Below are 13,087 nucleotides of genomic sequence, written 5' to 3'. Positions count from 1 at the left end.
CAAGTAGTTCACCGTCAACCCTGAGCTTGAATAATTTACTAGATAATCATAGAAAATATTTTTTACCCTCTTGCAAAATATTCTAAAGGTGTGAAAACAAGTGGCCAATGGAAAAAACCCACAATCTTTAAGTTGTAGTCGGAACAGAACAAACAGGAATAATGCGAAGCCAATTGCGAAAAACGCGTGTTCCCTGACCGGGAATCGAACCCGGGCCGCGGCGGTGAGAGCGCCGAATCCTAACCACTAGACCACCAGGGAATCTACCATAGTAACAATTTCATCACTTCAAATCCGCAATCCGTTGCATAAGACAGAAGCTCTCCAGCAGATTGTAATTATAGTGAAAATAGACTCCCATGTAATGAAAGCCGAGCTGCAGCGGTTTTTACTTTACGTGGTTGCAGGGAATGAGCGTGCTGTAAATAACCAACCACCCTGTGAATGACTGCGTTCATGACATTGGAGCTCATTCTCTGGCTAAGAATGAGCTTCTTGTTTGTTGTTGCCTAGCATGAATTACATTGTATTTCCTATTATTTTTTTAATATCTTCTTTTACATTTACCATTTGCTTTTATATTTATCTGTAATAGTTTGATACATTTTATATTTGAATAATCATGCAATTAAAAAATAACAATAATAATAATTTACTTTAAAGTTTTTTGAAGTTGACGTTATTAAATATATCGTATTAAACGATCTAGCATTGGGCAGTTCTGTTGTTATGAGTGGCTTTGACTTCAGCGAATCAGAGACGTGCTTATACCCTAGACATGATGACAGCCAATCAAACACCTGAATTCTCAAAGGCGGGCGTGTCTTGTGTGATCAGCTGGTGGGGGTTAGTAAGTGGACTGGACCAGGGCCGTTTCGTCGGTGGTTGATGGGGGAAACAACAACGAGCCATTTGGCATCATGAGGCTCCGCGAAACACTGTTGTGGGCCGTCCTTTTTGTCCAGAAGGTGAGAGCGACCGGAAACGGCTTACCCGTGTGTCTATGTCGTAAAGCGGCGCGTGGTTGAATGTGGGTTATTGTTTTCAACCGCGTTCCGGGGGAGTAGTAGCACGGATGCTATGAGTGCTAGCCTGCGGAGATGACCGTCCGTGGGCCCCAGTGGAAACACACACTCACCATCACCATCACTCACCCTCACATGAAATATGAGGCGTTATCGCTGATTTACCACGTCAACGAGGAACCGCAGCGTTTATAACCGACTGTACCGTGTTTATACCAGACAACAGGCACAAGTGTTAGCAAACAAACAAATCACATTAGACTACAGCCAGGAAACGATTGACGACGCGAGGGAGAATATTTGTCTGAACATTATCGTGTCTTTATTTAAAGTTTATCCTCTATGTGTAGCTTTCTGTTTTGTTTTCATGTGGCGTAATAGACCCCCAAAGTCCTTAAGATGCCTGTTACTGTTTTAAAGGCCTTACATTAGGTGATAGATAGATAAATAGATAAAACATAATTTGACACCATGAACAACTTATACAGACAAACACTCGTGTGATATTTACACTCACTATGAATATGGCTTACTGTGGATCTATGACACAATTCATTCGTGCTGATGAAACCACTTCTTAATCAACCATTTCACAAACATAATGCTTCTACCATGTGTCCAATATTCTTCTTCCATGAAAAAGAAATGTGCAGCTCACAGCATGACTGATATTAAACCCTGTTACTGCTTTTTAATTAACATTAATTATGTGAGTCATTCATGTGATATTTAGTTTTCTGTATACAAATCAGTGATTTTGACTTATATCAAACTGATCCCAATACTCGATTATCCTCATCCTTACACAATTAAAAAAAGAAAGAAAAAAAAGCCATGTAAGACATTTATGTTGAGAACAAGTCATTCTGTACAAAACTAAAGCGTCATCACACATTGCTGACTAAAACCAAAGCTTCTGCGTCCAAGAAGATGTGATTTGTAGATCCAGAAATAACATGTTTAAAGGGTAATTTAAGACCAGAGTTAAGTGTTGTCCAGTCTGAAAAGTCTAGGAGGTCCACCATGTTTTCTGAAGCTAACTGGGTTTTTCAGAGGGTTAGGGGTGAAAGGTGAAATGGCAACAGCACAGCCTGTCAATGACTGATCAAGACAGGTCAAAGTGGAAAAAAAAAATGCACTGATGTTAACACTGTTGACATGTTGACAGGTGGTGGCAGAGTATGGTATGGCCCATTTCAGTGATAAGGTGAACAGCAAAGGGAAGGATTACTGCATATTCTTCAACTCTCAGTGGGCACGTCTACCTCAGGACCTCAACAAGGCAGTAAGTGCTTTTATGAATGAGACAATACATTGGGGGTGAAACACTTTCATGACCGCAGGAAACCCTCAGGATCTCTCTTGCTGTGTTTTCACATGACCTCACAAGAGAGATTACTGAGAGCTGGCAGGAGAATCTCCAGAGTTGTGTTTACATGTTCAGCTGTGTGAAAACCACTCAAGTTAACTTCATAATCAGACGTGTTTTTTTAAACTACTTCACAGTCTAGGACAGTGGACGTATGCACTAATATGGAGCGTACCAATGCTTGTAGTGCCTGTTTTTGAGTGATGTCAATATAATGAGTTATAGCCGGAGGGAATACTGTGTCAAAGTCATTCCAGTTATTTTTATATATCACTTTGTCATAAGGAAAAATCACCCCCCTCTAACAGCCTTCAACGGAGATAATGATTACAAAGAGTCGGATAGCATGACAGGGATGATCCAGCTAATTAGGTCTAGTGTCTATTAGGAAATAAACATTCATGTATTTATATGAAGAGTTGAACCATAACAGAGATCCCCCCAGCTTTGTTTAACACCGTCTTGTCTCGTAGTCACGCCTGCAGATCTATGACCTGACAACATCAGTCCTGTGCTCGGCCTCTGAGGTCCCAGAGGGCGGCTTCCCAAATCACATCCCCATGGTGATGCGCGGCAACTGCACTTTTTACGAAAAGGTTCGCCTGGCCCAGATTAACGGCGCCAAGGGCCTACTCATCGTCAGCAAGGACAGACTGGTAATCTATAAATAACAGTTCAAAGCTGTTGCTTGTGCTCATTTGTGCATCGTTATGTTGACTTTAGCTGCCCAGAAACAAAACTATATATTTTCTTTCTTTCTTTTTCAAACTCCAGACACCACCAGCAGGAAACAAGTCTCAGTATGAGGAGATTGACATTCCCGTAGCGTTGCTCAGCTACTCTGATATGCTGGACATAGGGAAGGTAAGGGGTCATCTTGTATCGGTTTCTCTTTTCCTGATAACTCAGCAGTGTTGAAGAGTTCACACAATGCTGATTAGGTTCATCAGCAGTATAGCTGTGTTAAGATCCTGTGCCATTAGTTTATGGTCAAGACATTCAGGGGCAACAGCAACATTGCGAGATTAAAGCGAGACAAACAGGTTGGAGTGTGACTGAAAACATGCTCAGAAAAACCCGGGTTGTTCAGCAGTTTGACAAGAAAGAAAAAACATAGAAGCAGAATAATATCAACAACAACTTGCACCAAATGCAGCAAGTGTGGATATTTCACAGTCTGACAGAAGGGGTGGACACACAAGAACGGTTTATCGTGCAGCAGACAACAAAACAAAATTAGATAATTAGATAAAAGGTAAATAATTCTTGTTTAATGGTTGTGTATATCAATGTTTCCACCTCTGCTCTCCACAGAATTATGTTCTCAATTTGTCTGCTCATGAATGAAGTGATTGGACTTTCTGGTCAATATTTAAGGATGCTGTGACCTCTCAAATTGCAGTTCTGCCGTGTACATGAATTATGTCAGGAATATGATCAGGGAATTTGTTCGCTTAACAAGTTTTTAATTCATTTTTGTTAATTCAACTTGGGGAAACAATTATTTAGAATGAAAGAGCAATGGTCATACAACTCCAGGACAGTACAACAAACCCTAACATAACTCTGTTCTCTGTTCTAACTCTTGCAGACTTTTGGTAAAGGGAGACTTGTTGCCATGTATGCACCCAATGAACCCGTGCTGGATTACAATATGGTCATCATCTTCTTGATGGCTGTGGGAACAGTTGCAGTTGGAGGCTACTGGGCAGGCAGCAGAGACACCAAGAAGTAAGTGGACACGACTTTGGGACAGAGTTCACTGTTGGTTCTTTTCGAGTGTTTATTTGTATTTGTCCACAAATGACTGTGCCCTATGCTTTACTTACTTTCATAACAAAATGTAGAAGCTTTTTTCTAGTGTTTCATTTTGGATCCAACCCAAATATAGCTCATGCTCTGTTATAAAAAGTAAAACTCTTACACAAAATTAGCTTAAAGGTGCTGAATGAAACATTTAAAAACAAGAGACCTCAAAGGCTTCAACACTTCACGTGCCTTTTATGTAGAGGCATCTGAACATTTTTTACAAACAACTTTCTGGATCTGTGTAGAACTTTACCTGCTTATAGATATTTCTACTACTATTATTCTGATAGCTATTTTTAACCACGCTAATGAAAACACAACCTCCTTGGCAGATTAGGAAGGATTTGAAATAAACCAATGTTAGGTCAAAATACAAGGAAAGTATAAGGAAATTGAAATTTAAATTGTTTTCGCATGGAGGGAAAATTGTGTTTGTCTAACATCTAAGTTGGTTTTTGATCATTGTGACGGCGGTTTTGCTTTTAGCCCATATTTTCTTCAACATAAACCAATTAGAATACTCTGTGTTTCGTCATGAGTGCTAAACGTAAACAATCAGTCAAAGTTTTCTACAAAGTACAACAAATGCATGATTTCTCAAGTGTTTACTCTTCCAACAATGTGTTTGCATGCGTTCTGGACCGAGCAGTCGGCCATGAACCGTGCCACTCCTTAAAGCACAGTGTTTGTCAGTGACTCACTGGGTTATGTCAGGCTGAATCTGGGGACACAGTCAGGTGTGACACACAGGACCACGGGCAAAAACATGTTGTGTTTTGAACTCCTAAAGAAAGTGACAAACTGCCTCCCCCTTACTTCCTTTATGAGGGTAACAGAATCTTTATGGGAGCGCTGATCAGTGGAAGATGAACATGCTCCAAAACACGGACTTAACACTATTTAATCCTCCCGCAGACGCTACATGAAGCACAAGCGGGACGACGGCGCAGAGAAGCAGGATGAGGAGACGGTCGACGTCACCCCTATCATGATCTGTGTGTTTGTGGTCATGTGCTGCAGCATGCTGGTGCTCCTCTACTTTTTCTACGACCACCTAGGTACAACACAGACACACAACATGCCATTGTTGTAACATTATTACACGCAGAATTAGGTCGGGTCACACGGGATGTGTGACATTTTGCTGTTTTTGTTTTAGAGCAAAATAGACAGTGAAAATGATCTATGACCACAGTTTCATGTCTATACCTGTAACCATTTCAAAGTAAGAGCACGCTAGTGTTTCAATTGAAATATTTTATTGTAAAGATTAATCTTTAATCTCCCTCCATTGTTTTCCCTCGCTCTTCAGCCATTTGGGTGATTGCAATCTTCTGCGTGGCCTCGTCTGTCGGCCTCTACAGCTGTCTGTGGCCTTTTGTCAGGAGAATACCGTTCTGCAAGTGCAGGTGAGACTTGTTCACATCAGGATTGTTTCATATTTTTGGTTTCTTTGCTCCATATAACAAAGAAATCATTAAAAATATTTTGAAGTTTGGGAAACACCAACATTTTCTGACATGTTATGGACTGAGCATCTAAAGGATCAATCTAATTTTGACACTGTGCCTTGTATATTTGAGGGTATATAGTGCAACTGCTGCATAATGGTAGCCCGAGGAAATGAAACAAAACTATATTCTGGTTGTAAAAGTTGTTTTTTGTGTGCACAGGATCCCAGAGAACAACCTGCCGTACTTACACAAGCGGCCACAGGTCTGCACGTTGCTGCTGTCGGCTCTGTGCATCAGCATCAGCGTCACTTGGATGGTGTTTCGCAATGAAGACCAGTAAGTCGAATCCATCCTCTGCAAATGCATATGTTTAGTCACATGTCTGGAGAAATCCCAGCTGCTTGTATCTTGCTATGTCCACAGTGGAACTATGTCAAGGCTCCATAGCGGTCGTGTTTCTTCTGTCCCTGTGATAACAAGAATACAATAAAAAGTTTGGAGTTTGGAGACATGACAGACAAAAAGCATTAACGTACAGATTTAAAAGTGTCTCATAAATATAACAAATGCAAATAATGCGACTGCTCGTTGCCTTGCATTCTGCCACCGAAGCTCTCCAAAATAAAATAAGTCCTTTTGTTATTCTAGCAGCATAAATGACACACTGTGCATTCAATTGTACATTTTCTCTGAATGAATCTTTCATTAATAAGGTGCTTTGTCATTTTAAATCTCCATAGCAGTGAAAAAAAAGGGAGGTGAAAATCCTGACACCTTTTAAGTTATGATTTATTTTGACTCATTATTGTAGGTTTTAAAGATGGTGACTCTGAGCTAGAAACATCACTGACCATATATAGATAAATACTCCACCTCTGCTGTGACAGGAGGTGGAATCTTTTCTGTCTGTGTTCTATATCATTGTTGCGTGTATATTGGATGATGACGATGGTGTGGTGTTGTGTCCTGCAGGTGGGCGTGGGTGCTGCAGGACGCCCTGGGCATCGCCTTCTGTCTCTACATGCTCAAAACAGTCAGACTGCCAACATTTAAGGTGGACATAATCTTATTCTAATGGTGCTGCTAGGCACACATTTGTACTGTGGTGGTTGTAAATCTTATTTTTTTTCTCTCTTCATCCTCCACAGGCTTGCTCTTTACTACTGTCAGTCCTTTTTGTCTATGACGTGTTCTTTGTATTTATTACGCCCTTATTTACAAAGGTACGTAAAGGTAATTTCCCCCCCCCTCTCAGACTCATTGACGCGTCTATATCCATACATCACGCTTGCATGTTTCCTCTTTACAGAGTGGGGAAAGTATAATGGTGGAGGTCGCGGCTGGTCCCTCGGACTCCTCCACGCATGAAAAGGTGAGTTCAAATTCCACACTGAGTTTTAGTGTAGTTACAGAAACCAAACGCTGGGAGTCCCACTGCTCTAAATGCCTCCTCTAATCTGTGAACCTCATGTTCTCCTCCAGCTCCCCATGGTGCTCAAAGTGCCACGGTTAAACTTCTCTCCACTGGCTCTCTGTGACCGGCCCTTCTCCCTCCTGGGCTTTGGTGATATCCTCGTACCAGGTAATTAATTCCATGCATCATCGCACGCACGCATGCACGCACGCACGCACGCACGCACGCGCTTTGTGCTTCTCAAAGAAGAGTGTCAACATACTGTAAATTACACTCTTAAATATCTACTGTTTATGCTCTTCAAATACACTTGTCTGTACCTTTCATTTCAGATAACACCTGCTTTATTTCTTTGCCTTTTTATTGTTTAATGAAGCATATTTATGTCTATAAATGTGGTCAAATTCTGCGATGACACAAATACTTCGGTTTAAATTAAAGAAGCATTGTGTATATCTATATCATTTTGTCGATTCCATGTGTTTTGTAATCAATATATAGTGTGTTTCACAAAAGTTTTCAAGATAATAAATGCGTTGATTATCAATGCAACAGCTTTTAAAATTTGGTCCTGACACCTTATCACGATATGACGACATCCAAAATCAAATTTTTTCAAAATGTTTATTCTACTCTATATTTCTATTCAAGGCATTCTATTAAAGTTGCCCTTTAATTGTATAATTAACAATTAAAAACAAGCTCTCTTATTGTTCAATGTCTTAAATATGAATTATTTTCTGGTTTCTTTTCTCCATATAACAAAGAAATGAAAGTGAAATAATGAAAAGTTAATAATTTTGGTTTGTGGACAAAACAAGACATATGAGAACATCATTCTTTCCAGGTTTGGCAAACACTGATCAACATTTTTCTTTGGACCACAACAAATATTAGTTGCAGCCCCAGTACAGTGAATGGACGTCTCTGCATGATTACTAAAGTAACTGCACTTGAATGATCCTCTGCCTTTTTTCCTGTCAGGTCTGCTGGTGGTTTACTGTCACAGGTTTGACATTTTAACACAATCCTCCAGGATCTACTTTGTGGCCTGTACAATCGGTAAGTACGTGAGATGGGGAGAGCAGGGTCATGAGAGCTTTGGAATTGGTTAAATGTTGCTGTAATTGAGAAAAAAAGAACATGCACCTCAAGTAAAAATGTATTCAGAAAAGTTCTGGATCAGTCAAAATCTTCATGGCAATGAAAAGGATGGTGGAAAATCCTGACACCTAATTTCTTATTTCAAGAATGGTAATTGCTGCCAAGAATTTACTATCCTCGTTATTTTAAAGTTGTGCTTATCTTCTTTTTCATTACTTCAGGAGGCAAAATAAGTGAACAAATTTAGTGTAATAAAAAGCAGGTTTTCACTCACTGGTAGCTCCCTGTGTCTCAAATGTTTGACGAGCAGCACAGAGAAATAACTCCAGTCCAAATGTGAAGAAGCAGCATATTGAGAGATCTTACTGACCGTCTGTGTTGTTGTCTTCGTCTCTGCCAGCTTACGGCATCGGCCTGCTGATCACCTTCGTAGCCCTCGCCGTGATGCAGATGGGTCAGCCGGCCTTGCTCTACCTGGTGCCTTGCACTCTGCTCACCAGCCTGGCCGTAGCACTGTGGCGCAGGGAGTTTCACCAGTTCTGGACTGGAAGTGGATTTGTGGTGAATACCAGTTTGATATGACTGCCCTACTGCTGGAGAACAAAAAGACTTAAACAAAAACAACAAACCAACCCAATATAAAAAATCTAGTTAATTAACATGCAGAGTAAAGTGAATTTCAAGTTGAGTAACCCCTTTAAATAATTCCATTTGTTCCAACCGCTTGTTTCTGTTGTACTGTCTCCTCCTTCCCTCCCTCCCTAACCTTGTTTTTACTGTGGGTGTGCAATAGTCTGCTGCCGAGGGCCCAGCGGTCTGTGAATGCCAATTCAGGTATTCTTTCTCTGGGCTCACTACTTTACACTTCACCATTAAAAAGGTCCAGTGTGTAACACTGAGCAAGGTTTACTGGCAGAAACTGAAACTACTAGTGGTGCTTTCCCATTATACAGTTCTAGCACTACTTAGCTTGACTACTTTCTTTTCCATTAGCGATGGTACCTGGAGCTTTTTTCTGGTTCCTGAGGTTCCAAGCGAGCTGAACTGACTGAAATGTGATGTCAACATGTGACTGGCGGTCACCGATCGATCAGAGTGTCGTCACTGGAAGAGTCACGAGCGACGTCCGACAAAAGAATCAAACCGAACAATGCCGAACTGTAGATCAGTTAAAAAGACTTACAAATCCCTGAAAACATGCGTTAATCGCCAACATTTAGCAAAGGAAATGTCTTAAATCTCAACATTTAACAGAGGAGTCTGGTGTGATCCAAATCACAACCTGCTCAGGCGGAAAAGTACGGAGCAATTTTGTGAACAAAACCTGATTCTAATGATTCAGTTATACCTAAAAACAAGTGCTTTGCTCGTCTCTCTGTACTATAGTAACTGAAAACAATGTGTCGAGTAGAGTATTGGAACACAATGGGAAAAGTGGCCATTAGGTAACTTTTGTTGAACTGTAACTTACTGATAACTGTTGACATGATCTAACTATCATAGTACCTCCACTGTAACTCAATAAGAGCTACAGTGGAGTAAAAGGATCATCCACTAAACGGCTGCAGTAGCCTGCGTGTTGCCTTCACTGTCCCATCATAAATAGTAACCCCCCCCCCCGGTTCTGATAGAAACACTAGGTCAATCACTTTCTACGTACTTGTACACTTTTAACACTTGTGTATAACATTTTATTTATAACGTTTTTTTATTTCAAATAACCATGTCAATTGCACGAGACAATCATTTTTGGATCAATAAATAACTGGATCAATAAATAACTTTAGTGCTCTAATAAGTAGAGCTGCAGGAAATGATGATGTTCTCAAATGTCTTATGTCTACAAACCAATGATTAACTTTTAATGATTCTTTTTTATCCAGAGCAAAGAAATTAAGAAAATACTCACATTTAAGAAGCTTAAACAATCGGAAATCTTGTTGAAATCATGAATACAGCTTCAAACCAATTATCAAAATAGTTGTCGATTAATTAATATTCGATTAAATGTTTCAGCTCTACTAATATTTTAGTTTTTATTATAAAATGTGTAAAAAGTTAATGTAATAATCTGGTTTCCTGGACGAGGCCAAACATAACATTGAACATGTAAAAATACAATAAATGTTTTTTTGTTTTTTTTGAGGGGATTTTTGCCGATATATCTCTGGCATTTCTTATTCAAACATATTGTGTTGTGGTTTTCATGTGACGCCGGTGAACTTTTATTTGCAAAACCTCAACGTGGTGCTGATTTAAGTTGCATATTTCAAAGCTTCTAAACGATAGTTCAGATAATTATCGGCGATTATTAAAGTATCAGCTGCTACGTTGGTTTGTACCACTTACGTTGTAAGTGTATAATGACTAAAATAAAAAATAGCTTAGTCTTTTATATATGTACTTTAGGCAAAGTCATAGCTTTAAGGAGGCCACTGTAACAATCTGCACTTTTGCCTGTAGACGTCATTAATTCTTGCACACTGGACCGTTACTGTCGTTCTCCCTGTTTTGTGTGCGTGTGTTAGATTAGTGACTATTTAGCAAAATACAATAATGATGGTGGCTGGTTTGTTATTAATGGTTAGTGTGTGTGGTTTCTGTCTAGTTAAAGGTGTTTATTCTTCCATGAATGTTACACTGCTAACTACACTGACATCAGTGTAAAGCTCCTTTCATTTGATTCAGTTGACAGAGGAATGATTGTATACTTTTTTTGGTTGTGGGTTGTAATTAAATTAAAAATGTTCCCTTTTGTCTCATATGTGCTGTGTTTTTTTTTTATTTTGTCCCTCCCAGCCTGCCATAGCGCTCGCACCGATCAACTGTACACAAACTGCGGTGCCACAGACGGAAGGGCCGTCGATGAAAGCGGAGCCACAAACTGAACCCATCGCTCAGAGTGAAGAAGAAGAAGACGACGAAGATGAAGACCTGCGCCAGCGGCCGCCTCAGGGAATGCCACCAGCTGAGAAACACGGCGACACGTGCAACTGACAGCACTTTTCATTTTCACTTATTAGTAGTTTTTGGTTATTTTTTTATTTTATTTTTTCTTACATTTCGTCTTAGTCAACGGACATTTTAAATATGGACGTTAATTTGCACTTGGTGTGAAGGGACGAGCAGAGGAGATCTGTGTTTTACTGCTTTGCAGTTGGACTGGACACTAATTTGAGGCATTAAACAAACCTGGCAAACACAACTGAGTATAAAAAAAAACCTCTGTTGTGACACGTGCACAGTGGTGGAAAGTACATTTACTACATAAGTACAGTTGTGTTGTACTCTTTACAACTTTAATGTTCCCCATTTTATTCGACTTCATTTCAGGAGCACAAATCCTTCTTTGGACGACACTACATTTATTTAGCAGCTGTAGGTCAATGGAGAAATCACAGCTTAAATGAATCTGGCAACTCTTTGCCACTAGGTTGGATGCACTGGATTAAAAACAAATAAAGTTAGAACTAGAACTGCAGTGATTTAACTCATTTACAGAAATAACCAGCAACATTTTTATGATTCAGTTTTGACCAGACCAAGGCAACCGCAACACTGCACTAGTGAACGTGCAAACAGTCAAAAAGAAGAAAAGAAATTCTACTGCTCAAAGCAGTTTTGACGGGATAAAACACTACTTGTCTCCATCCACCCCTGCGCTGCTGCTGCATACACACAAACGCTCCCTCTCGTCAGGTCTGATGGTGTGACTTGATGGATTTTGCATCATACAAATAATGTAACATCTGTTCATACACACACACCAAACTGGCATAATTAAGTCACACAAAAGTTACGCACTGCAACTTAGAAAAAAAAGGTCCTTATTCCCTAATCTGTTTCATAACGCGCAGCATAATCTCCTCCAGTGTCAGAATATTAAGTATAGCAGTGATGACAATGTGATGCTATCGTGGATGTTTGACTGAGCCAAAGTTATGATGATATATTTTTCAAACTGGAATTGTGTTGATATTTTTGTCATCTTTATATATTTTTTTTCTTTTTGCATGCTATGATTTTTGACTTGACATTGTAAAGCAAGTGTATAATCTATAATACAGGATTTTTATGCCATCACTTCTTGTAGTTATTACTCATGTCATTTTAAAAACGGATGTCGGCCTTACGACGCCCCCGTGTGGAGAAGTTCGGTAGAATGTGTCGTGTGTTCACAGTGGCTTTATGACAAACCTGAGTGCTGTATTCAAAACGATGAAGTGCTGCAGTTTAAGTGTGTTAACCGAGGAGTGAGTGACATGTACCGTCGTGTTACTAGTGTTCATAGATTACTTTAATTAAATGAAGCATTTGCACAATATTTTTTAGTAAATTTGAGCGCTGGCAGAGTTGGATTTTGTCTGTATATGATAATGTAAAAAAAATGGAAAACCAAGGTCTCAGTACACTCACGTCACTCTTCACATCGGTGTAGACAAATGTTGGATTCTTCTTTTTCAGAGCTGAGGGAGTAGAAAGGTTAGTACACCTTGGTCAGTGTGCTTGTTTGGATGTCACTGATTCAACAGCAGTGTTTTTTTCCCAGGACATGAGATTACCCGTTTACCGTTTATATTTTGTTGTCACACCAATTGGTTTTTAATGCCTCAGTTGAGGAATACATATAATAAACAAACAAACCTTGTATTTGAGACTGTGTGGGTTGTTTGATTGGTCAATTTTGATAATCTCTATGAATGTCAGATAATTAGAGATTGATAAAGATTTGGCTCCTGAGTGATATTTGAAGTTATTTAAGGTCCAGTGTGTAACATGGGAGGGTTTATTGGCAGAAATGAAAGAAAAATAAATCTAATTTTTTTTCAGAGCCTAAGAATAAGTCGTATTTGCACTCGAGGGCAAAGGCCCTGTCGTCAATTCTGCTCCGTCATGTTTTTACAACATGCTT

The 13,087-nt window shown here is 39.6% G+C and overlaps 1 protein-coding gene and 1 non-coding gene across 5 annotated transcripts; one reads left to right on the top strand and one right to left on the bottom strand.

Annotated features, from left to right (window-relative positions):
- Positions 1-189: 189 nt before the first annotated feature.
- On the bottom strand, positions 190-261 carry trnae-cuc (transfer RNA glutamic acid (anticodon CUC)). Its single transcript has one exon. It is a non-coding gene; the product is annotated as a tRNA-Glu (tRNA).
- Positions 262-823: 562 nt separating this feature from the next.
- Positions 824-12,830, top strand: sppl2 (signal peptide peptidase-like 2). Of its 4 annotated transcripts, XM_058648398.1 has the most exons (16): positions 824-968; positions 2,194-2,310; positions 2,868-3,050; positions 3,169-3,258; positions 3,986-4,125; positions 5,119-5,261; positions 5,516-5,612; positions 5,877-5,993; positions 6,630-6,711; positions 6,806-6,880; positions 6,967-7,029; positions 7,140-7,239; positions 8,056-8,133; positions 8,576-8,736; positions 8,969-9,009; positions 10,975-11,110. In XM_058648398.1, exons 1-16 carry the CDS (start codon positions 921-923, stop codon positions 10,982-10,984), a joined length of 1,545 nt encoding a protein of 514 aa, XP_058504381.1. In that variant the 5' UTR covers positions 824-920; the 3' UTR covers positions 10,985-11,110. The 4 variants fall into 4 exon arrangements, 3 of the variants coding, with proteins under 3 accessions (XP_058504381.1, XP_058504372.1, XP_058504389.1); XR_009242019.1 differs by lacking the exon at positions 8,969-9,009 and having other exon boundaries at positions 8,576-8,858; positions 10,975-11,055; XM_058648389.1 differs by lacking the exon at positions 8,969-9,009 and having other exon boundaries at positions 10,975-12,830.
- Positions 12,831-13,087: the final 257 nt, after the last annotated feature.

This window comes from Solea solea, chromosome 1, assembly GCF_958295425.1.
Source record: "Solea solea chromosome 1, fSolSol10.1, whole genome shotgun sequence".
Classification (NCBI taxonomy): Eukaryota; Metazoa; Chordata; class Actinopteri; order Pleuronectiformes; family Soleidae; genus Solea; species Solea solea.
This window is presented reverse-complemented; position numbering and strand designations above follow the sequence as displayed.

What these genes read in the sequence shown, in the direction of transcription:
- sppl2 (XM_058648389.1), top strand. Translation starts at nt 921, where the DNA reads ATGAGGCTCCGCGAAACACTGTTGTGGGCCGTCCTTTTTGTCCAGAAG. An exon ending in TCGTCAGCAAGGACAGACTG is followed by an intron (nt 3,051 to 3,168) that starts GTAATCTATAAA and finishes TTCAAACTCCAG; the next exon opens with ACACCACCAGCAGGAAACAA. An exon ending in GGACTGGAAGTGGATTTGTG is followed by an intron (nt 8,737 to 10,974) that starts GTGAATACCAGT and finishes TGTCCCTCCCAG; the next exon opens with CCTGCCATAGCGCTCGCACC.